Source organism: Myotis myotis, unplaced genomic scaffold, assembly GCF_014108235.1.
Source record: "Myotis myotis isolate mMyoMyo1 unplaced genomic scaffold, mMyoMyo1.p scaffold_m19_p_4, whole genome shotgun sequence".
In the NCBI taxonomy this organism is placed as follows: Eukaryota; Metazoa; Chordata; class Mammalia; order Chiroptera; family Vespertilionidae; genus Myotis; species Myotis myotis.
Window position 1 is genome coordinate 102,976,873 of NW_023416346.1, and position 26,776 is coordinate 103,003,648.

The window sequence follows — 26,776 nt, forward strand, 5'->3', positions numbered from 1 at the left end:
AAAATAAGCCAGTCAGAGAAAGATAAATATCACTTGATCTCACTAATTTATGGAATATAATGAACAACATAAACTGATGAACAAAAACAGATTCATAGACAGAGAAGCATTGATCTGACTGTCAAACCTTAGAGGGAAGGTAGAGAAGTGTCGGGGTAAGGGAGAGAGATAGACCAAAGAACTTGTATGCATGCATATAAGCCTAACCAGTAGACACAGACACGGAGGGGAGGGTGGTGAGGGCATGAGTGGGGAGGTGGGGGGCAATGGGGGGATAAGGACAGATATGTAATACCTTAATCAATAAAGAAATTTTTAAAAAAACTGATTAGCAGGCTTTTAAAGTTTACAAATGAATGTGATTTTCTACAATTAAGACACATCCTTTTGTTATGCATGGTTTTTATTATTTTTATTTTGGCACTCAAAGATTATTGAAGTAGGACATTAGCTTCTTTCCTATTAAAACCATTTAAATAAAATGATGCTTTTAAAGAATCAAGACTTTGATGATCTCTGAGTTTCCCTCCAGGCATAAAATGCTCTGTAATCCTATCTAATAAAAGAGAAACATGGTAATTAGCCATACATCCACTACCCTCCCCATTGCTAATCAGGGTGATATACAAATTAACTGCCAGCCAAGATGGCTGCCAGCAGCCAGGCAGCTTGAAACTAACATGAGGCTCGCTTGCTTCAGTGGCGGAGGACTCCAACATTCCCCGCCTGCCTTGCCGGCCTCTGAGCTTGCAGTTTGAAATATTGTTACAAATATAGAAGCTAAACAAAACCCCAGAAACCTCCTTTCAGCCAGCCGGAATCTCAGAGCTGGAGTTGAAATAGTGTTTTGATTATAGAACCCAAACAAACCAGATACCTGCTTTCAGCAGCGGAGGCCTAAGAGCTGGAGCCAAGCCTCAGAGCTAAAGCTGGCCCAGAATTTAAAAAGAAAAGAAAAAAAGGAGCAGTTGGGAGCTTCAGTCACCTGCTAGCCTGAAAACAGCCCTCAGTCCCTCACCCAGACCGGCCAGGCACCCCAGTGGGGACCCCCACCCTGATCCAGGACACCCTTCAGGGCAAACTAGCCGGCCCCCACCCGTGCACCAGGCCTCTATCCTATGTAGTAAAAGGGTAATATGCCTCCCAGCACTGGGATCAGCGGAGCCATGAGGTCTCCCGGCACCGGGATCAGCGTGACAGGGGGCAGTGCCCAAACCCCCTGATCGCCCTGTGGCTCTGTGTGTGACAGGGGGTGGGGCCACAACCTCCCTATCCGCCCTGCTCTGTTTGAGACAGGGGAAGGCACCCCAACCCCCTGATCAGCCCTGCTCTGTTCCTGATAGGGGGTAGCTCCCCAACCCCCGATCGCCCTGCGGCTCTGTGTGTGACAGGGGGTGGGCCCACAGCCTCCCTATCTGCAGCACCCCAACCCCCTGATCGGCCCTGCTCTGTGTGTGACAGGGTGCGGCGCCCCAACCGCCCCTCCCCCACGGGCCCTTCTCTGTGTGTGATGGGGTAGAGCCATAACCTCCCCATCAGCCCTGCCCTGAGTGTGACAAGGGGCGGTGCCCCAACCCCCCTGATGGGCCCTGCTCTGTGCGTGACAGGGGGTGGCGCTGCAACCTCCCCATTGACCCTGCCTTGAGTGTGACAGGGGGCGGTGCCCCAACCCCCCAATCAGCCCTACCCTGAGGGTGACTGAGGGTGGCATTGCAACCTCCCGATCTGCCCTGCTCTGTGCATGACAGGGGGCGGCGCCCCAACTCCCCAATCAGCCCTGCTATGAGCCCAACCAGGGGCTGCACCTAGGGATTGGGCCTGCCCTCTGCCACCTGGGAGCAGGCCTAAGCCAGCAGGTCATTATCTGCTGAGAGGTCCCAGACTGCAAGAGGGCACAGGCTGGGCTGAGGGACCCCCCTCCCCCTGAGTGCACAAATTTTTGTGCACCGGGCCTCTAGTTTGTATATAAAACATTTAGACCTGTCTGCCTATTTTGTGTGACATGCTATTGCTTTCTTTCAGTTTAGTTTCCTGAATAGTGTAATAGGTAAATGATTAGGGTGAGGTAATATGGACATGGTATTTGTGAGTATGGCAAAACTGTATTGTTTCCTACTACGAAGGCACCTTCAGAAATAATAAAGGGGTGGTCTTTTGTTGCCACTTGATGTGATTTTTAGGGGGAAGCATTCACTGATACAAAGACATTCTTCAAGATGTGATTACTATAAGACCAAGAGCTTTACAAGCAAGCATCATAAAGTTCTAAAGATCTCACATAGGAGGATTGCTACAGTAGTATGAAGGAAGAAAAAGGAAGTCCAATAGCCCTGGAGAGATAAAGAAGCAGTCTGAAATCTCTAAATTTTCAGTGTGAAGACAGTTTCTACAGCTTGGAAGAGAACGAATGTAATGATAAGGAGTCCTAATCCAGAGATGATTATAGAGGAAATGGGAGATGCATGATGGGATGGGTAAGAAGGATCTACACATCCTGGGGAGTATTGAATCATTTCTATTAGTGATGATTCATATTCACATAAGAGGAAAGTATAGTTATTTTTCTTATTTTTAATCTTTTAAATTTTGTTTTACTCAGGAGAAAGTGATAGGAAGAGTTTCATCCAAAAACCTGGGGCAGGATTGTTGAAGAACCTTTAGGAAAAAATGCATGCCTGGTAAAGTTTTAGACTTAAGGGGGCATATTTTCTAACAAATGGATGATACATATAGCTATGTTTGAATAAAGGAAATGCTTATGCATTATTTGAGAAGACAGTTATGGGAGTAACCTTTAGTAATCGATAAAGTGAAAAGGGTAAATATGCAAAAGGAATAATATGGAGAGCTCCTGAAGAAGAAGAAAACAACAACACACTAAACACTTAAAGAAACAGAATAGCAAATAAATATATTAGGTCATGAAATAGCTAACAGCCTTCATGGACACTCATTTAATGCTAATCATAACTCTTGATGTGAACTTAACTAAGAGATTTAAAATTTTAATAAATCACCTGGATACCCATGCATTGGAAATTTTATTTAGAGACTTGTTGGTGGGCCTGTTTGGTTTTTATAAAATGTTAAAATTGACACCTAAAATCTAAGACAATGTCAGTATGTTGATTTTCACCAATGGGAATTTATCTTTTATTTGATTGGGATCAAGAGACAAAGGCCAAAACTTGGAGAAAAAAACCCTGAAGTGGGATGATATTGAACATTTTTGAGACAACAAATAACTATATAAACTATAGAAGGAATACCCCAATAATCCATAGGGAAGGAAATTTCAGTTGGAGGAGGAAATGTTCTTTTTTTAGAAAAAATATCTTTATTGTTGAAAGTATTACAGATGTCCCCTTTGTTTGTTTTTTTCCAATTGACCCCCCCCACCCCACACCTGCCCCTCCCAGGCCTTCACCACTCTATTGTCTATGTCCACAGGGTATGTATATATACATGTAAGTTCCTCAGTAAATCACTCTCCACCCACCCCATTGCCCCCTTCTTCCTTCTGAGATTCATCTGTCTGTTCCATGCTTCTATGTCTCTGCATCTATTTTGTTCATTAGATTCCACATATGAGTGAGATCATATGATACTTATCTTTCACTTAGCATAATACTTTCCAAGTCCACCCATGTTGTTGCAAATGGTAAGAGTTCTTTCTTTTTTACAGCTGCATAGTATTCCATTGTGTAAATGTACCATAACTTTTTTATTCATTCATCTGCTGATGAGCACTTGGGTTTTTTCCAAATCTTAGTATTGTAATTGGCTCTGCTATGAACATAGGGGTGCATACATTTTTTCTGATTGGTGTTTCTGGTTTCTTAGGATATATTCTAGAAGTGAGATCACTGGGTCAAATGGAAGTTCCATTTTTAATTTTTTGAGGAAACTTGATATTGTTTTCCACAGTTGCTGCACACCAGTCTGCATTCCCACCAACAGTGTACTAGGGTTCCCTTTTTCTCCACCTCCTCACCAGCACTTGTCATTTGTTATTTGTTGATCATAGCCATTCTGACAAGTGTAAGTTGATACCTCATTATGCTTTTAATTTGTATCTCTCTGATGATCAGTGACTGAGCATTTTTCCATGTCTCTTGACCATCTGTATGTCCCCTTTGGAGAAATGCCTATTTAGGTCCTTTGCACACTTTCAATTGGATTGTTTGTATTCCTTTTGTTAAGCTGTATGAGTTCCTTGTATAGTTTGGAAATTAACCCCCCTTATGGGATGTATCACTGGCAAGTATGTTCTTCCATGCAGTGGGCTCTCTTTTCATTTCATTGATGGTTTCTTTTGTTGTGCTGAAGCTTTTTATTTTGATGTAGTAGCATTTGTTTATCTTCTCAGTTTCCTTTGCCCTGGAGATGTATCAATAAGCATATTGCTATGAGAGATGTCTGAGATTTTGCTGCCAGCAGAGCTTCACAGCCCTTTTAAATGTTCATTGTAGCCTTTTGTAAATACGTACTTTTTTGTACCTTGTCTTTTGCTAGACACTTCAAAGAGATACCCATTAGTTATGATTCTTACTTCCAGTTGTTTAATTTCTAGAAATATACAATATTCCAAGACTGAATCATGAAGAAATAGAAATTTTGAATAGAGTGATTACTAGTAAGGAGATTGAATCAGTAATAACAAACCTCCCAAAAAATAAAGGTCCAGGACTAGAAGGCCTCACTGGTGAATTTTAATGCCAATCTTTCTCAAACACTTCCAAAAAATTGAAGAGGAAGAAAAACTTTTAAACACATTTTATGAGACCAGCATTATCATGTTTGTATGTTAAATGATAACTAACTAATGGACACTCATGTCCTTTCAGTTTTATCTACGGCGGATAAAGTGGATGTTACACATCGGTCAGAAGGAGTGACATGTTTTTCTCTGTGCAACTCTTAGGCAGAGTATGTAATTCATTTTCTCTATGTATAGGAATTTTCCAATCAGAAAGCCCCAAATAAAACTAACTGCACAAAGGAGAAATGAAAGTTACAGTGACTTTCTTGACAAATGACAGCTTATTTTTACGTGCATACATGTTATAAGAAAGATCTAAAAATCTATTGGATATATGATGAGACCACAACATTCCTATAACCCCACTTAGAATAGTGTGTTTAGTTCTAGTTACCATATTTTAAAAAAGGATGTAGCATTTGAAAAGGGGAATTAGATTGACCTTAGGACTACAAAGTATGAGTTGTGAAGACAGGATAGAATCGTGAATTTCTGTAACCTTTAAAGAGCAAGGTTAAAGAAGATTTAATTGAAAATAAACTCATTTCAATATACATATAGATAGATAATGTCAAATTTGTTGTTATTATAATAGAGATTGTTGTAAAAGAGGTATATCTTTCAATGGAAGTGAAACTTGCTGGAACAAACATCTGCACTCTAAGTCTATCTTTCTGTAGCATGCAAACAGAATAATGCCCTACTGTTTTCTCTGTGAAGTAAAATGTCTGAAGAATTTTTGGTAAGTTCTTTTCTGAAACATAGGAAGGATATGCCCCTTAGCTGAATACCACTGACAGACATTGCTATAAGTATTTATAAACCAATGGAAAAAGAGTATGCCTCAGGAATGGCAACTAAGCTGCACTAACCACTAATTTATCAAAAGGAATTTCAATTTAATCTACCTGTATTTTTTGCTAGGTAGTTGGCAATTTAGGAACCAGAGAACCATATGATATTTGAGTTATCATGGATTGAAGAGGTCAGTTTATCCAATCCTTGTTTTACAAATGAGTATACTGGGTTCTAGAGAGGTGAAGTCATTTGCTCATGGTCACACAGTTAATTAGTTGTGTAGTTTGGGACTAATACCCAAGTCCCCTTATGCCTTATTCAGGTGTTTTTTTTTCTTTTCTTTTTCTGAAGAGGTTACTGCTTGGAAAATTCATTTATAACTTGGTTTCATGGAGCTTGGAAAATAACATTTCATGGACAAAGTCGTAAGCTCAGAGTTCTCCTTTGCCCCATGCTATACTTTGTTTCCATGTCCATTTAAGCTTTAATTTATACTAATGCTAGCTTTATACTTTCTGTTGCACATATTCCTTCCTTTTGATCCTCATTTCTATAAATCTGGTGATATTATGCTGAGGATATTGCAGTAATTTCCTACCTACAAACTTTCTTGTAGCAATTCATTCTCTCCATCCTGTGAGTTTCTCAATCATTGTTGTCCTCTTTCTGTCTTTGTTCCTCAAAACCTATCTATCCTTCAAGACTCAAAATTTCATCTCTTTCATAAAGACTTTCCTGTCCACTGTAGGTAAAAGTGATAAATTTATCTAAATTCTTATAACAGTTCATTTATATTACCCATGCATTCAACATTCATTTATCAGATATTTTTGAGTGCCACCACTATGCCAGGAAATCGTGTGGAGTTTATCATTCAAAGCCTTTCAATTAACAATGTGCAACAATAATATTTTTCTTTTTATGGATAGTAATATTCTGATATCAGGGCCACGCCTGAAGATCTTTGTATTCTCCATGGTTCATAGCAAAGAACCTTTTGTACATAGTTGAAGATCTGTATTTGTAGAGTAAATGTTGAATTAATACGCTGCTATGATAGGATGAGGAGAAAAATGTCTCTATGGTATCAGTATAGAAACTGCTAATACCAATTATATATACTAGTGGCCTGGTGCATGGATTCATGCACATTGAAAGGAAATTAATTAGAAAGTGGCTGGTGGGGCGGGACTGGAAGAGACAGCCCTGGAGCCAACTTCCTGTGGTCCCTCCCAGGCCTGCAACACCTGGGGTGGTGTCACAGTTGAAAGAGCATGTGGGGAGTGAGCGGGATCCCTTCAGCAGGTGGGGTCCTTCGGCCTGGTCTGCAGGGGTTGGGCCCAAACCAACATCCCCCAAGGGGTCCCAGAGTGCAAGAGGGCACTCTGCAAAGTTGCTGTTGTACAGGGTGTGGAATGCAAATGCAAGCTTGCAGTAAACCGGATCCAGGGCTGATAGTGCCCCAGCAACAACATAACCCATGACCAAAGGTGGAATTGTATGGTCCCAGGAGGAATCGGGCTCCCACCTTTCTGGTTCCAGGGTGTGTCATCCGAGAACCACTGCTGCCAAGTCACCTCAGCTCAGCAGCTCCTGTTTTGAGTGTTTGCCTCCTGGTGGTCAGTGTGCATCATACCTACCAACCGGTTGGATGGTCACTTAGCCTTTTATATATATAGATGTCTGAAGAGCTTCCTTTAACTCTTAAAGAAGTTGTTTTTTTACATGTCATAAAAATGACAAGATGATCACGGAAAAAAAGGCATCAAGGAAAATGGGTATTCAGACATATTTGGATAGATAAATATTGTAAACAACAAGAAGTGGAAGAACACTGAAGCAGATTAAAAATGTTTTAGTCCAAGTCTCTCTATAAAATGGTACAGTGTTTCAAACCTACTTTTGTACACAAAATAGTTGTGCATTATTAGTTAACAAAGAAAAATGCCCTGTTTAGTATAAAACTGTAACAGTAAGGTGTTATCATTTAACATGAGATTTTGGACATGTAAATGCATTATATCTAGTGTTTCAAAAGGTAATCATTTGTAATTTCAAGTATCTGCCTTTGGTATCTTAATCGCTGAAAAACATGCTATTTTATTTATAATAATAGAGTAGTCCTTGTCAGGGATTAACTCAAGGGACAAGCATAGGGATTTAACAGACTTTCAAATAAATAATCCTCTTCATTCTCACTCCTGCCTCTTAGTAATACATTGAGAGTGTGTCCATCCCAGGATTCCTTTGCTCTGACCTTGCTTAATTGTCTTCATATGCAGCTAGACTAAACCAGATAGGATTATCAGAATGATCAATTGCCAAATGAACTCATTTTCTTAGAAACAGCTTAGCAGAATTGTGCTTACAGATCCGTGTTACTCATCCAACTTCACTGAACAAATAAGCCCAATGTTAGAAAAAGGGAAGGTATAATTAAAATACATTATTTTTTATTATTTTTTGGTAAAGTTTTTTTTTAATCTTTATTGTTCAGATTATTACAGATGTTCCTCTGTTTTCCCCGCCATAGCTCTCCTCCACCTGCTTCTCACACCACCCAGGCTCTCACCTCCCCCCCGCCACTGTCCTTGTCCATAGTTGTAAGCTCTTTGTCCAATTTCTTCCCGCATCCCCCACAACCTTTTTCCTCTGAGGATTGTCAGTCCACTCCCTTTCCATGTTCCTGATTCTATTATATTCAGCAGTTTATTCTGTTCATCAGATTTTTTTTTCACTTGATTTTTAGATTCACTTGTTGATACATATGTATTTGTTGTTCATAATTTTTATCTTTACCTTTTACTTCTTCCTCTTCTTAAAGGATACCTTTCAGCATTTCATATAATGGTTTGGTGTTGATAAACTCCTTTAGCTTTTTCTTGTCTGTGAAGCTCTTTATCTGACCTACAATTCTGAATGATAGCTTTGCGGGATAAAGTAATCTTGGTTGTAGGTTCTTGCTATTCATCACTTTGAATGTTTCTTGCTACTCCCTTCTGGCCTGCAAAGTTTCTGTTGAGAAATCAGCTGATAGTCATATGGATACTCCCTTGTAGGTAACTGACTCTTTCTCTCTTGCTGCTTTTAAGATTCTCTCTTTGTCTTTTGCTCTTGGCATTTGAATTATGATGTGTCTTGGTGTGGTCCTCTTTGGATTCCTTTTGTTTGGGGTTCTCTGCACTTCCTGGACTTGTAAGTCTATTTCTTTCACCAGGTATATATCTTTTCAATATCTTGCTCTCTCTCTTCTTCTGGCACCCCCCCCCCCATAATTCCGATGTTGGTATGCTTGAAGTTGTCCCAGAGGCTCCTTACACTATCTTCATATTTTTGGGTTCTTTTTTCTTTTTGCTTTTCCAGTTGGGTGTTTTTTGCTTCCTCATATTTCATATCTTTGACTTGATTCTTAGGATCCTCTAGTCTGATGTTGAATCTCTGCATATTATTCTTTTTTAAAATATATTTTATTGATTTTTTACAGAGAGAAAGGGAGAGAGATAGAGAGTTAGAAACATTGATGAGAGAGAAAAATCGATCAGCTGCCTCCTGCACATCTCCCACTGGGAATGTGCCCACAACCAAGGTACATGCCTCTGACCGGAATCGAACCTGGGACCTTTCAGTCCACAGGCCAACGCTCTATCCACTGAGCCAAACTGGTTTCGGCTGTATATTATTCTTTATTTCAGTCAGTGTATGCTTTATTTATGACTGGTCCTTTTCCATTTTTTTGGCATTCTCACTAAGATCCTTGACAGTCTCACTAAGTTCCTCAGAGGTTTCTAGAAGATTCTTGAGTAACCTTATAACCGTGGTTTTGAACTCTATATCCATTATTTTGCTCCATGTCTTTCATTTGTGACATGTTTCTTTGTCTCCGCACTTTGGCTAATTTCCTGTGTTTGTTTCTATGTATTGGGTAGCTGCTAAGTCTTCTTGACTTGATAGAGTGTCCTTGTGTTGTAGGTGTCCTATAGGGCCCAGTGGCTCAGCCTCCCCAGTAACCTGAGGTGGACACTCTTGGTGCACCCCTTAGTGGGCTGTGTGCACAGTCTTGCTATAATTAAGCCTTGATTGCTATTGGTATCAGTGGGAGGAATTGACTTCCAGGCCAACTGGTTGTGAGGACCAACTGTATCTACACTGGAAGAACTGCTGTGCAGAAGACACCCTTATGGGGTAGGACTTGTTTCAATGGGGCTTTGGTGCTCACTGATTCTGCCCCTTGAGTTTGTCTCTTATGGATGTGAAGAGTTGTAATCTGGTATGATCTCACAGTGACCACTGGGTACACCGGCTTTTGGATCTCCAAAGTGGTGCAAAGTTAGCCACTGCCTGGGGCCAACCAGCAGGAGGTACAGAGAGATCTGCAGATTCCTCCTCCTTGTATGGGGTTTGGAAATGCCCAGTCTAGGCCCAGATGTGTAGCAAGGCAGGTTGCTGCTGCTGCTGCCTGTTTAACAGGTTTTAGGCTGAGAAAGGACAGGCCATTTATATGTAAAAGCCTCTGCACACAGCTTGGGTGGGGTTGTAGATTGGGTGGGGTGGGGTCTCAGGGAATCAACAGGGAGGAGCAAACAAAAATGGCTGCCAGTCAGCCCTGAGCTGGAGAGGTCCCCCTATGTCCCCACATCCCCATACAGGAACAATGATCACTGCAAACACCTCTGAAAGAAAGCAAACACCCTTGCATTCCTGTCCTGATGCCAGATAGTCCAGTTTCTCCCCGTATGTGTTGATGTCCCCAAGAGTGTCACTCAGAACTGGAGTTCAGAGCAAGCTGGAGATTATATCTCCCTCTCAATTAAAAAAGCAGCAGCACACCCAGGTGCCAGCACTTTCTGCACCTCCACACCTCCTACCAGTCTCAATGCACTTTCTTTACCTCTCTAGTTGTGGAACTTCCACTCAGCCAGCTTTCCCGCAGTTCTGTTTGATAGTTGTTGTGCCTTTTAGTTGTAATTTTGATGTGGTTGGGAGAGGCAGGAAGTATAGGTGCTTACCTATGCCACCATCTTGGTTCTCCATCTAAAATAAATTTTAGAATATTCTTTCTCTCCGTGAATAATTTTACAATGGATCTACATTTTCATATCCATCAGAAATTAAGTTTATTTGATGCCATCAACTAAGTTTGGGCTTATACTGTTTCTAATCAACTTTAGCTACCCAGTGAAAGTTTACTCAGATTCCAAAACACCATGGCTGTCTTTATATAAACTAAGCACCATCATCAATGATGTAAAACAGTGTTGCATAGTAGAAACACATTCTGAAAAAATGTTATATGTAAGTGCACTTGAAGACTCAATAGTGATGCATATGAATGAGTGAAGTGTACCTTCACATATTTAATGGTCAGTTCATCTGACAGATATTCACTGAGTACCCACTCTGTGCCATCTCTGTTTTGGATTGAAACAGTGAACAAGAAATCTAAACCTATTCTTTCACGGAGATTGAATTTTTGGAGGGGCGAAAGATCTAAAACAAGTAAATAGATAAAATATTCACAAATTGTTTTAAATGTTATAAAGGAAACACTGTTTTAATCAGCCATTCAGAATTGGAAGCTGCCACTAAGTTCTCTACATAAGCAGCATACTATTTAGGAAGTAGGCCAATTTCCTATCGTTTGAGTGTGATATCAAACCATCAAACCCAAAGCTAACTAAAAGCTGATAAAGCAGCGATTGTGCCCATTGCCTCAAGGGCTTTAATGTATATCTACCATAAATGACTCATTTGATCTGGCACATTTTCTTAGTGGTTTCTGTGAGTCATTCTGAGCAAATATCAGGAAGACATGATCATCAATGGGAAGACTTGAAATATAAGGAGTGTAGTAAGTGTTTTAAAAATTCCATTATAAAAGGCTGGCTAGACTCCTCACCCCCATAGAGATCAAAGGATAAGAGTCAAAGGGTAACTCATGTGTCTTTGGCCAAACCTAAGAGGATAGAAGAACTGTTACAGAGACACATTTCCAACAGAAATATTATGGCCAAAGATTCCCACAGCATTAAGTGATTTAACTTTTATGAAGGTTTTGTGAGATTTTAATGTTTAAAGCTTTAAAGAATATAAATGATTTCATGTAGGTTATCTAATAATCAGAGTTTACTTATGTGTCTGATATTTCCTGAGTTTGAATATGTAGAAGGAAATCATTAAAAAACTATTTGAGATAGATTTATAATATGACTATTTAATTGGCCTCATCCTTGTTGAAAGTTATATTCATATTGTACAAACTGAAATAATTATTGTTGTATTGTGAGAACAAGTTATTCTAATTTTTTATGATCATTGTCTTGAAAAATACATTTGATGCTGTGAACCATAATCCTATCTCTGAGATATTTTGTTATTGTAGGACACATGAGAAATATTGAACCACTGAGGTTCCTCAGACTGGACTGACAAAGTACTGTTTGTATAGATGGTCATCTATCAGAGATAATTGTCATAGAGTCTTGCATTCTTTAAGTTATATTGGCAGCCTATGTATATATATATATATATATATATATATATATATATATATATATCTCCCTCTTTTAAAAATAAGTGTAAAAATTGCCATAGACTTCTTTATCTTTATTATCATCCCATGCCATTTTTAATTTTCCGTTACATTTCTTTCTGGACTCTGACTTTAAATATCCCTGACTTTTTAAATAATCAAACTTACGCACAAATGTCTTTCAGAAGAAGCAGATATTTAATATAGCCAAAATTTTTGTTATTCCCAAATAATTCTAGGAAAAATAAATTTCCAAAAGAAAGAAAATGATAGTTTTAATTGTTTGAGTCTTGAATTCAAAGATCATGCTTTTGAAGACTTAAGTGATCAATAGTTTGTTTGGATGCCCTCTGAAAACTTAAATAGACCTAAAATATCCTGGCCTTTATTTTTATAGTTTTATAATGAAATGTATTTTAATTTACTTTTGACATACTGAGCTTATCAAAGAAATTCCAGGATTCCTAACATGCTATGGGACAAGAGGTGACATATAAAATAAATACAATTATTAGCAAAGAGTAGGGAAAGCTCCCTAAAAGCTCCAATAGTGGAAATGCCACAGTTAGCATGATTTACTAAAGCCTCCAAGGAGAACCTAAGCCCAGTTTTACTAACACCTGTTTACTGGCCATTTATCCTTTACATGTAAAGTTGGGGGAGGGCAGGACATTGCTTGACTTATGTCTTATATATTTATTAGATATTTGTTCCAAAAATGAACACTTTATTATATTAGACCACAGACACAAATTACATGATTAAAAAGAAGATTTTGTGTTAGGAACAACTAAAGCCCAACTTAATAGTCCCTGAAATATGCCAGTATATGTCAGGTTAAAAGTTGACTCTAATTTCAAAGCATAGGAAACATTTTTTCCACCTTTATGGAGGTATATTTGACAAATACCAGTTGTATATATTTAAAGTGTACAATCACTTGATAATTTTTACATATATCAAAGCACAGGAAACATTTTATCAATTTTTTAAACCTTTTAAAAAATATATTTTTATTGATTTCAGAGAGGAAGAGAGAAGGAGAGAAAGAGAGAGAAACATCAGTGATGAGAGAATCATTGATAGGCTGCCTCCTGCATGCCCCCTACTGGGGATTGAGCCTGCAACCTGGGCATGTGCCCTTGACTGGAATCAAACCTAAGACCTTCAGTCTGCAGGCTGACACTCTAGCCACTGAGCCAAACCAGTTAGGGCTCAATCTTTTTGTATCTTAAATTTATTTCTACTACCCTGATTGAATAACAATGTTTCTCTGAGTGTAATCAGAGTTCATTTTGTATTGAATCTGTTTTAGTCCAACACAATTTTCTTTAGATGCTTTTCTGTAGGTAAAAAAAAATAATAATAGTAAAGTGGCATCTACTTCAAGGATCAAAGGCTTGTCTTTCCTATTAAATAAAATGCATATGACCTTTCAGGTAAACAATCTAGCACTTACAGCTTAAGTTTCTTCAGGTAAATTGACTAATATTTGAGTAAATTATACCCATAAACTTTAAAATAATGGTCATAAAACTCAAATTCCTACTAGACCCAAGGCGATAACATAAATTCATTTAGAGGGTCAGGCATAAGATCAGAGTAAATTATGGGATCTGTAGGAAACAGAAGAGTGTATATTCTGTCTATGGGTAAACATTCTTCCTCTACTTCCTCTAGTTGTGCTGAGCCAGTAAATATGTGGGACCCGTATTTTCAGATATTCTTTTTCTTTTAGAAATTCAGATTTTATGTAAAATTTTCAGATTTTCAAAGTTCTGGGCAGACCGAGCTATATTTAGCAGGCCTTATTTGCCAGTTTGTAACCTCTGTTTTAAAAGGTCACATCACAAGCATTTAAATGTTGAATTACTATGTTGTGCACCTGAAACTAATATACTATTTTATGCCAACTATATTTTACTAAAAATGAAATGAATGAAAGCAGTGTTATGTAGAAAGAGCAATGGCCTAGAGATCAAGGTAGCCATGGATCTTGTCTTGTCTCTTCTACTTTCTAAATGTGTACCATGCCTATTGACCGTATTATGTTTCCATGAAGATAAAGCAAATATGATAATCTTTGGAGGGTGGTTCAAAAAGTGGTCCCTAATATGCAGTAGAGAAAGCAGGGGAACAAATTCAGGGGCAGCAGCATAAATTAGGTATAAGGAGACTTCTAAACACTAAACTTGGCCAAACATTTGAACATATGAGGGGCTACTTTTCTCATCTGAGAAACGGTGATGGTGGGTTGTAAACTAGAGCAGTTATGACAATACATCACATAGGAAAAAGAACAGCTTCACTAATTAAAGGGATGAAAAAGAATGGCTCATTCTTGTCTTTTCTTTTTAATTAAATCTTTATTGTTCAGATTATTACAGTTATTCCTCTTTTTCCCCCCATAGCTCCCCTCCACCCGTTTCCCACCCCCCTCCGCCCTCACTCCCCCCACTGTCCTCATCCATAGGTGCACGATTTTTGTCCAGTCTCTTCCTGCACCCCCCACACCCCTTTCCCCCCCAAAGAATAGTCAGTCCACTCCCTTTCTATGCCCCTGATTCTATTATAATCACCAGTTCATTCTGTTCATCAGGTTATTCACTTGATTTTCAGATTCACTTGTTGATAGATGTGTATTTGTTGTTCATAGTTCGTATCTTTACCATTTTCTTCTTCTTCCTCTTCTTAAAGGATACATTTCAGCATTTCATTTAATACTGGTTTAGTGGTGATGAACTCCTTTAGCGTTTTCTTGTCTGTGAAGCTCTTTATCTGACCTACAATTCTGAATGATAGCTTTTCTGGATAAAGTAATCTTGGTTGTAGGTTCTTGCTATTCATCACTTTGAATGTTTCTTGCCACTCCCTTCTGGCCTGCAAAGTTTCTGTTGAGAAATCAGCTGACAGTCGTATGGGTACTCTCTTGTAGGTAACTGAGTGTCTTTCTCTTGCTGCTTTTAAGATTCTCTCTTTGTCTTTTGCTCTTGGCATTTGAATTATGATGTGTCTTGGTGTGGTCCTCTTTGGATTCCTTTTGCTTGGGGTTCTCTGCACTTCCTGGACTTGTAAGTCTATTTCTTTCACCAGGTGGGAGAAGTTTTCTGTCATTATTTCTTCAAATAGGTTTTCAATATCTTGCTCTCTCTCTTCTTCTGGCACCCTCATAATTCGGATGTTGGTACTCTTGAAGTTGTCCCAGAGGCTCCTTACACTATCTTCATATTTTTGGATTCTTTTTTCATTTTGTTTTTCCGGTTGGGTGTTGTTTCCTTCTTTGTATTTAAAATCTTTGACTTGATTCTTGCGATCCTCTAGTCTGCTGTTGGGGGTCTGTATAATATACTTTATTTCAGTCAGTGTATGCTTAATTTCTAGTTGGTCCTTTATCACAACCTCGAGGGTCTCATTATATTTCTTGAGGGTCTCATTAAGTTTATCGACGGTTTCTAGAAAATTCTTGAAAAACTTTAAAAGTGTGGTTTTGAACTCTATATACAGTAGTTTGCTTTCCTCCATTTCTGTCATTTGTGTCCTGTTTCTTTGTCTCCGCTATTTTTTATGCTTCCCTGTGTCGATAGAGTGGCTTTCTGTGCTAGGTGTCCTGTAGGGCCCAGTGGCTCAGCATCCCCAATTACCTGAGGTAGACACTCTTGGTGCACCCCTGATGTGGGCTTTGTGCACAGTCTTGTTGTAGTTAAGCCTTGATTGTGGTAGGTAACACTGGGAGGGATTGACCTCCAGGCCAATTGGCTGTGAGAATCAGCTATGTCTGCAGTGGGAGAACTTCTGTGCTGGAGACATCACTCCAGGATAAGACTTGCTTCCATGGGGCTTTGGTGCTCACTGAGTCTGGCTCCTGAGTGTGTCCTTTATGAATCTGAGGAGCTGCAATCTGGATGGTCCCACTCTGATCACCAGCACACTGGCTCCTGGATCTCTAATGAGGTGCTAAGCTAGCCTCTGCCTGAGGCTATCCAGCAGGAGCCAGCTGTGATGCAATGCAAGTTGCCCTGGGGCCTTGGGCAGCTGCAGTTTGTTAGGTAATTATCAGATTGCAAAGGGCCAGGCCTTTCATATGCAAAAGCTTTGTGGCTTGGGCGGGGCGGGGTCCGAGGGGATCAACAGGGCGGAGCAAGTAGTTATGGCTGCTCTCAGTCCTGCCCTCAGAGGCCCTGCTTCTCAGTGTCCCGGCAAGCACCCCCGGGAGAAAGCTGCCCTTGAGTTCTGACCAATGCCAGCCAGCCCAGTTTCTCCCGTATGAGTCTGGGTCCCCAGAGACTCGCCTGGAACTGGATCTCAGAGCTTGAGACTCCCTCCCGATTGAAAAAGACAACCGTGTCCTCAGCCGCCAACCCTCTCCACATGCGCCTCTGTACCTCTGTATTTTACTTCCGCACCGCACCTCCTCTGAGTCTCGGTATGCTTTTCTCTTTCCTTCTAGTTGTAGAATTTCCACTCAGCCAGCCTTCCTGTGGTTCTGGATGATGTCTGTTCCGTCTTTTAGTTGTATTTTTGAAGTGGTTGTGTGAGGCAGCAATCTCCAGTGTTTACCTATGCCGCCATCTTGGTTTCTCTCCTTGTCTTTTCTTCTACCACCCATCAGCACTTTCTTGAAGTTCTTTAGAGTACAGTTTGAAATCCATCTCAAAGGTTGACTATAGCTTTGAAATGCTCTGCTTTGAGTCAACTCTCCTGCATGAAGAATTAATGAAAGTAGCATTCTAGTTACCTTCAGTTCAGAGATATGACTTACTATGTGATATTTGATAGTGAATTTTTAATTTATCTTCAAAAGTACTAAAATACTTGAATCCAATGAGTCTGTGAGTTCATAACTGGACTCCTTACTCTGTGATATTTTGTTTTCTCTTGGCATGTGGTCTGAATGCTATTTATTGTTAAATGTGATTTTATGGCCTAAGTTTAGGTTTCAAATATAAAAATTCCATATCTCTGATTCTTCCGCTGAATTTCTTCCAATCAGAGAAGGGAATGCTGGGTAACAACCATTGCCATTAACTTTGTGGCCTTGCATTCACACATTACAAGTTAAAAGAATCTAAGTATGAAAATTCATTTATAAGTGGTACAAAATTAAAATGATCTTGAAGAATTAAAATACAGCCTGCTCTGGTTGAGTCCTTGTGTCTCAGCCACAGCCAAATTACCTTCCAGGTATATCCTGTATGTTGGGGGAAAGTATCCCTATTATAAGGATGACCAGTATCCTAATGTAGTGCAGCAATGATTATTGGAGCGGGTGAGCTGAGTAGAGACCCTAACTACTTACCCCAATTTGTTGTAGGGCTTCTGTTGGTAATAGATCTATTGGTTGTCATGGTATTTTGAGAATATTATTTGATCCACTGTTCTTGAATATATGTAACCCCTTTTGTGATTCGCTTTGTAAGAAGGTGGTAATAGGTATATTTCAGTCACAAAAAATAAATTTTAGTAAATTTCAGGCCCTATGTTCATCACTTTAATTTCATATCCATACTTAGAAGTGGGGAGAAGCAGCAAAATGTAACTTCAGGAGACAAAGAGGAATTTAAGGGGGTACAAAACATTCTAGGCCAACTCCAGGAAATTCAGATGAGAGCTGCTCTATACTGAGCTGATATTAATTGTAGCATCTGCTTGTCCAGTAAAAATTACCAAAATGTTAATTATTTGGCAAAGTGTAAAAAAATCTAAAATAAATTAGTTGACATCACAGAAGGAACAAATTCAGAAGTATAGAAGTCATATTATATTTGAATGTCAAAAATAAACTATGTGTATTTAACATGTAGTCCCTGAAGTTCTAGAGTTAGAGTTATAAACAGTACTATAAAATACATCTTATATTTGATAAAACAAATGAAAAAATGTCAAAAGTCAAGGTAAGCTCCTGAGAAAGTTTTAAATCCTTAATTAAATAATAGTTAACTCACGAACGCATATTTATTGGATACTATTAGCAAGAATGTTTCAATACTTGGTCATTTTAAAGTCCTAAACTTAAATAATCTTTCCCCAGCAGCCCTATATGCTTGCATTTGTGGTTTATTTAGAAATCTTTCTACAGACCTTTAAGCAGGAAAGCAGTTGCCTTTCAAAAACAAACAAACAAAATACCTGAAAGGAAACTTTTAACAAAAAAGGCTATTAGAAGAAAAGATTATAAAGGGGTGATGAACCACTCATATATATTTGTACTGGTATTATAGAGAGGTTCCTGTTTCTGTGCTAATAAGTGCACTAAAGCTCAAAAAAGCCAAGTTACAGTCTTATAGTGTTTTTTTTATTAGCATGGCATTTTAGTTTTTTTTTGTTCTTCATTAAAGGATATGGGAATGCTGGGAAACATACTACTGGAAATAATAGATATATTGTTAACTAAGCTAATTATGTTTTTTATTGATTTCTTTTGTATGTTTTTAACTTATTTTGCATGGATGTGTGTATGACTGTATGTTTGTGCGTGTGTGCTAGTGTGTGTGCACATGTGCATGTGTAACCCTTTGGGGGAAGATGTAAAATAGTTACATGTTTCTACAGAAATAACTATAGAATGAGCTGAGTGATTAATGGCTCCATGTTTAGGAAATTAAGGCATAGCATTTATATTGGCTTATTTTCATCATCCTGCTGGCAAATAAAAAATGTAAAAAAACTGGAAGGGGATTTTCCCCTGAAAAGTATTGGAATACCCAATGGGATGGGAAGAAAGCTCTTGAGAGAAAGGGAAAAGACACAATATTGCTGAAGCCTTTTTGGAATTGTTATGACCCGAGGCCATTTTCTTCAACAGAAATCTATAACTTTATTTCCTTGCATTCATATATGGAAAAGCCCTAAACCACATCACATTTCACATTATTCTTTACTCAACTGGGATTAGACCAGAAGTTTAATAACATTATCCACATATCTAAAATACTATCTAATAGCAATTCAGGCTTTCCTACCTTCTTGTGCTCTTCCCTGCTGCTGTTTCATTGTGTGTAACTTATCTAAAATTTCTGCAGATTTTAAGAAGATTTTTTGGTAAAATATAATAAAGCCTTGATTAATTGGAAGCTAATTAACCAGAACTCTCAATTAACCAGTTTTATTTATTTATTTTTTGCTACACTCTCCTTTTAGAAGGAAGAGGCAAATGACAAGAAAACAAGCTGTTAACAGGTATTTATGTATTTATTTTTTTAAAAATCAACTTCCTGGGAATGTCCTGGAACCTGTACAGATTCAGCCCAACTTCAATAATTTTGTTACCTGTACTATACTTACTAAGGTAGGAAAGTAGAGCCATTTAAAAATTTCAGCAGCAAAAACTGAATTTTGCTTAACCATTTGTTAATAATAAAACAAGAAATCCAAATAGCTAATTAGAACCAGTCTGCACATTTGAGGGTTCTAGTTAATTGGGGTCCCCATGATTTCACTAGTGTTATTTAGTGACCATTCATATCTGTTAACTGGGAGTAGATACCGGAACCTTGTAGTGGGGAGATCACTTCCAGCCACAAGAAGCAACTTCCCTTGGAATTGAAGAAATTAGAGAAAGGCTGTAAAGTCAATGGAGTTTGAGTGAGGGTTTCTGACACCTATGTAAAATAATGGGAAAATAATTCATCCACCCTGTCCCATGACTCTGAATGCTTAGGAAGGTACATTCACTTTTGCAGGGCAGCAAAGGTTATTAAGTGTGCTACAGCAATAATTTGGGGGGGGGAACCCACAATTCTAATCTTTTGGAGTTCTAAGCATTAGACATAGATATATTTTGTAGGCATGTCAGTAGTTCTAAAATTTTTGTTCTTGTGAAAATACATTCTTTAAGTATTTGGAAATCTAAGAAGATTCATGCTTGAAACTTCCTAAAATGTCTATGACAATTATAGTTAAATTGAAATCAGAGATAACATGTTGCTTCAGGCTTTATATCTTTTAGGTTGTTATGGGGAAAAACTGGCAGTTACTCAGACAGGCAAAAGAGAAAGAGAGCAACCCATGATACTAAAGTAGGTTTTGCTATTGCCTGCAATAGTGCTCCCTCTTCTCTTCCAAACAACCATCTCAGGTTAAATCACCCTTTGTTGACTTTTCCCTTTCCTTCTAGTCTGTAGGGGAGATTGGGTCCACTCTAAGTGATTTATCCTGAGTTTTCAACATGGAAAATGAAAATCGCTATGGCGGTGTTCCTAATATCTGGGATATATTCTATCATCTATCTATCTATCTATCTATCTATCTATCTATCTATCTATATCTATATATCTCTCTCTATATCTCTATCTCTATCTCTATCTCTATCTCTATCTCTATCTCTATCTCTATCTCTATCTCTATCTCTATCTATCTCTATCTCATCTCTATCATCTATATCTGTTACTATGTCTATGTCTATGTCTATGTCTATGTCTATGTCTATGTCTATCTATATCTATATCTATAAAAGCCCAGCAACCGAAAGGCAGAACAACCAGTCGACCAGTCATTATGATGTGCACTGACCACCAGGGGGCAGATGTGCAGACGCTCAATGCATGAGCTGCCTCCTGGTGGCCAGTGCACTCCCACAGTGGGAGCAGACGCTTGGCTGACCAGAATGAGTGGAGCTCCCACAGTGGGCTGATCCCTGAAGGCCATTCCCCACACCAGTGCACGAATCCGTGTGCTGGGCCTCTAGTTTTAAATATTACTCTTGAATATCATGCACACTAAATAATACCCTAGTGACCTGAAGCAGTGGATGTGCCTCCTTAAGTGTCAAACATTTTTGTTAGACTGTGATTTCATTGCTGAAGGGACTGAAACCCATTAAATTTTATTAATGAATGTTTTTTAACTAAGAAACTTTAAATGGATTGAGTTTTGAGTTTTACATTTGGGATATTGAAAGTAAGTGTTTTTTATTGTATATGAATGAAATTGAATTTAGGCATTGAAAAAAACGTACATTTTATTTTTATTTTCTGAATGAAATGCTCTGCAAATTAATGTTAACCTTCACTTTAAATTAAGTACACAATAGTTTAAAACTTTGTATATTTATTTCTAGATTAATCATAACACACATTACTTGTGTACATATATACATAATGAGTTTTTACATTTACTGTAATCTGAGGAAAACCATGAAATGTTTTTGAAAGTATATGTACCTATTAATTCCCAGAAACTACAGAGAAACAGGAGTGTCACAAACTCTAATGCCTACTGAGTCAAGGCTCAGAAGGTAAAAGAAAGAACATAAGCATTAAGGAGTAGAGGGGAGACCCTGCTGAATTAGAGAGTATATATTCTTTCCAAAGGTGGCAGCTATTACTAGGCTCAGCTGATTGGAATGCAGGCCCAGTGTTAAGATCTGACTTTTTAAGAGAAGACAGGAAATCAGATTTTTATGTAAAATTTACCTAATTCTTTACTGTTGGTAATTAATTCAATAAAAAGCAAAAAAAGGCTACATTATGCAGGCAAAAAAAAAAACAAAAACAAAACCCAAAACAGCCCAACAACACGCAAACAAACCATTTGTAGTCTGGATCTAGCTCAAGGGCTGTCAGTTTGTTACCTCTGCTTTAAATTGTATATCCTCTACATAATGCAATTAAAAAAACCTCAGTATATTAGACATACACCTGAAGATCTTGATGACGGAAAATTCATGTAAAGTAAATAACTTATAAGTGGAGTGCTTGTAAATAATTCTCCTGGTACTCAAAATAATGACTATGCAGTTTGTGATTTTTTATTACTGCATGGAAATAACCAAGACAATTTTTCCTTAATGTGGTTTGAAAATTAAGACAAAATTATGAATTTGGGGCTTTCATATTTATCAATAAAATGCAGCATGAAAACTAATTACTGCCATGTCCAAAAGAAAATATTTAAGTATAGGTTTTTTTCACATAATATAATTAAGGCTTCTATTTAATGCCCAATTAATGGTGCTTTAATCGGAAGAAAGCCATGCATATAGCATGCATTTTTTTTTTTAGATTGGCTTGCCTTTAAATGCATTTCTAATTTTATCTAGTGAAATTCCTTTATTTTTACAAATGGTTAAAATAAGAAATAAGAGAAATGTAAGTAGTTAACACAACAAAACTTCATTTGAACTTTTGATAGGCATTGGCAAAGGTAAAACAAAATTTGGTCATCTGAGATTTTATTAAGAGGTAACTGTTTGACTGATCTAGGGCTTTGCTTATTTGTCTGTCCTGCCCTGGACCCTAGCACATAATCCCACTGTGCTACAATGCTTTTGACATATGTATGCCCTTTTCATTACTGGCAATCCAAAAGCATATTTGTCTAGCAAGGAAACAATTAAATTTCAATCTCTCTAGGAAAAAGAAAGAAAAGAAAAACACCCCACTGCTAAACGTGCTTTAATGACCTGTAGGATCCGCACCATAAATCCTTAGTCAGGATGGTAAGTTAACATTATCATTTCTGCTGAGAAACTTATCAAAGACTTCTTACAAAAGAGAAAACTGAAAAAGAAAGAGAAAGAAAAGAATGCACAATCTCAAATCCTAAATTAACTTTAAAAATGCCCACCCATATCTGTTTTATTTTTTCCATCACCATTTATCCCCTCTATTTCCTCTTCCACATCCCCCCTCTCATTATTCTAGCTGCAGATATAACTCAGACATGAAAGATGATAAATTGTTGGACAACTTGTCAATACATATGACAGTGTGCAAAACAATTGATGTCTACTTGAATGAAATTTGGGTAAAAAAAATTGGATAGACACGGCTGCCCTTAGATCATCAGATAGATCTGATCATAAGTAATCTGTTATGTGATAGGGATGAGCTATATTTAAATGTACTAATAAATTAACTGTTCCCTAAAAACTCTAACAATTGGAGATTATTTGTTGGTTAGTCCTCAAAGGAAAGAATTAAAAAACAACGAGTGATTATTTGATGCATTTGACCAGTGTAGACATATAAATAAGGTAATTAAGGATAAACTTTGATGAATAGTTAGTACTATATTTTGTCAGAACATTATAATATCTAACATTTTTCAAACATGATATACCAGGTGATTTTCCATGTATTAGTTCATTACATCATCATAAGAACCCTATAAGCTAGGTGCTATTATTGTGATCCTTGTTTTACAGATGATACTGAGATACAGAGAAGGTTAAGTTACTTATTATGGCCATACAGCCTACAGATACCAGAGCCAGCATCTGAATCAAGGCAGTCTGATTTCAAAGCTCATATACTTTGGATCAATACATTTTAATACTCTGACAAATGGAATTGTACTTATTACCAAAACCTCATATTTAAGTATATATATGACTGCAAATGGCATTTCTATTCTGAAATCAATTTGGTTACATCATTTCTAACATGTAATAAATTAGCAAGATTAATTATAATGAAGTTCAAGTAGAAAGAGTAGAAAATAATGATAGCTGTTGACCAATAACTATGTCTATATTTTGCTACATTTGATTCGTGAGTCAAATTAAAAAGAAAAGATGTATCTATAAAGCATTAATGATATGACTAACACTAATCTCCTTTCAACTCACCCTCCACTAGAGGTAACCACTATCTTAAAATTGGTGTGTAGTGTTGCTGTATGTTTCCTTTATCATATGTGTAAATATTCAGTATTAATTTTTATATTTGTAAAAGTGTACCTAAAATGGTTTGAAACTATAATATGTTTTTGTAATCATTTTCACATTACATTTTGGAGATATATCTAGGTGGATACATGTAAATCTAGTTCATTTATTTTTTTAATTGTCCACTGTATTATTTCAGTGTATGAGTATATAGTTTGATAATTCTTTACTATAGTGATTGACATTTAGGTTGTTTTCAATTTTTTGTTGTTACTTACAGTGTTGTAATAGACACCATATTTCCTTGTGCCCATGTGGGAGAGCTTCTCTAGGATATAAACCTAGAAGTGAAATTGTCAAATTCTGGGCTATACACATCTCCAACTTTAATAGTTATTACCGAATTGTTCTCTAAATAGCTTCTGATTTATACTCTTACTAGCATTTACAAACACTGCAATTTCCACACATTCTTTCCAGCATAGTAGTTATTTTTTAACAAATAATTCCTTTTAATAAAATATACTTCTTTTAATTTATCATTTTTCATGATTATACATACATTTAAAGATTGGTTCTCATCACTTAATACTGATACTATTTGTGTCATCATTCATTTAAAAACGTATCTAGTGACACAAGACACTGGGAGGGGGGTGAGGGCATGTGTCCGGGGGTAGAGGAGGCCAGGGGAAGGTCAATGGGAGAAAAAAAAGAGACATATGTACTACTATCTGTAATACTTTAAACAATAAAATCAAATTAAAAAAAATAAAAACATATCTAGTTTAGATAAGCATAAGGATACTACTTAAAATTTGTATTTTCCTTGGTTATAATGCACTTTTTCATAAAGCCTCATTTGATATGAGATAGTGGGACAGGAAAAGTTTTGGAAAAAAGTCAGAAGTCCATGACTTCAAACAGTGCTGTAAATAACTATGGGTTGAAACCTCAGTTTCTGCATCTATAAAATTAAGATTTTGGACTAAGCAATCTCTTAAAAGCATGCTATAACCTTTGATCTGTGATACATATCTTCACTTTACCTTGAATCTATAATTTACTTATTGTGCATAAAATATAAAGACAAAATTGAATTTTACCAACTTGTGAATACTGTTATATCACCTTCTAGCTTAGTTAAGATAATAAATTTTATTATTTATCTTTGTGTTTCTCATAATTCAAGGACAATTGAGGGTGGGAGGTGGGATAGAAGATGGGAGCAGGATCTCAGCATTAGAAGAACTAGGCAATGGCAACACACCATTTTGAATTCATCCTCAATGATTCCCACTCTGAAGTATCACATCATAAATGCTGAAATACAGTGAAAACTCAACCACTATTTGTTATAGCTGTGTGTGTGTGTTTTTCAAGATCTTTTAATGCACATTTCAGATTCAGAGAAGAGACTATTCAGTATTTTCAGCTCACTTAAGATTTGATTCCAGCAGTGCTTTTATGGTGCTGCATTTAGTTACTTAAAAAGGAGGGAGGACTCAGGTTGACTTTTCTGTATATTTTTGTATTTCTTTTTGGACAATGGGGCAAAGTAATTGGATATTGTGTTTGCAGATATTTTTGATTAGAAAGATCTGGATCTTTGCCCTGAGGTTTAACAAAGAGCTTGCAGGTTTTGTTAGAGTCTATGTGCACTGGAAAAAACATTCAATTAGAAACCTGTCCAATATTATAAGAAATTAGAGTATAATACAGAGTCAGTTGAAACTGATTTTTATTTAAACTCCCATAATTGCAAACATATGACACAAACGCACTCACATAAACTCACACATTTGCACACACAAGTATATCCTATCTCTAGTACAGAGTACCTATTATTTTAAATGACTTTACCGTAAAAAAGAACATTGCTTATTCTATGAGGATATTGAACATAGTTATATTTTTAGTAAAGCCTCTACTATGGAAGGTGACAATTCTAGCAAACAAAATAGAAATCAGTTAATCTCTTGTGATTAAGACATTTTTAGGGGCTTCTCTTTTTTAAAAAAAATGTTTTTATTTATTTAAGAGAGGAAGGGAGAGGGAGCAATAGAAACATAAATGATAAGAGAATCATTGATCAACTGCCTCCTGCACACGCCCTACTGAGGATTAGGCCCATAATCTGGGCATGTGCCCTGACCTGGAATTCAACCAGTGAACTCTTAGTTCATGGGTTGATGCTCAACCACTGAGACACACTGGCCAAGCAGGGCTTTGTCTTTTTATACGTAGCCCTGGAAAAACTTTTTGACTATGGCACTTCTAGAAAGTGAATTGACCTTCAACAGAGTTTCAACATCAGAAAATACAAGAAAATTGTGGTTCACACACTTTGTTCAGATGATCTCCAGATTAATACACTTCACATATGTACACCTCATTTATCCAAATGTGACAATAGGCCTAGAAAATCCCACATAAGTGCTTTTGAGGGTTTTTATGCACTTTGATCTATTTGTGAACTGACCGTGAGTCACATATTTAAGAAGTTCCATTGCTATTTTCGTTAATTGGCACTCTGTTTTACAGTATAATCATAACTCTAAAAGTCACTATTTTGCTTTTTGTATCACTTCACTAGTTCAGTGAAGAAGAACTTGTGCGCAGTTAATCTAGATTATTTTTGGCCAGATCTTACTCATCCTGTATGGAGATTTCAGGTTTTTTTAACATTATGAACAAGCACTATGAATCACTTAAAATGCAAGATATCTCAAAACATTTAAGGTAGTTTTTATAGGTCAGAAAATTTTCAAGAAAGCACTTCTTGGACATAATACGCTAAGTGGCTGACAAGACTATTGAGAAATTAGTATTCTACTTAAAAAATATTATGGTTGCTGAGTACAAAAAAAAAGGAAAGAAGGAAAATAAGGATTGTTGCATTGCCTTTATCATCTGCATTTCTAAAAATCATCATTTGCATTTGAGATATTAATGAATCTTTATTTACAAAACCATTTGCAGTTGTTCTATGTACTACTCCTTATTGAGTATCTATACTTTTGTTAGCCTGAATGAAGCCTTAGCAAACATTTATCTTTTATCCACAAAACATCAAAATAAT

The 26,776-nt window shown here is 37.3% G+C and overlaps 1 protein-coding gene across 1 annotated transcript in view; it reads left to right on the forward strand.

Annotated features, from left to right (window-relative positions):
• The window catches only part of DACH2 (dachshund family transcription factor 2), a 728,400-nt gene that overhangs the window by 200,507 nt on the left and 501,117 nt on the right, over positions 1–26,776 (forward strand). The window contains exon 2 of the mRNA XM_036304194.1: positions 19,227–19,265. Coding sequence (XP_036160087.1) covers positions 19,227–19,265 — 39 coding nt within the window. The remainder of the gene's footprint in view (positions 1–19,226; positions 19,266–26,776) is intronic.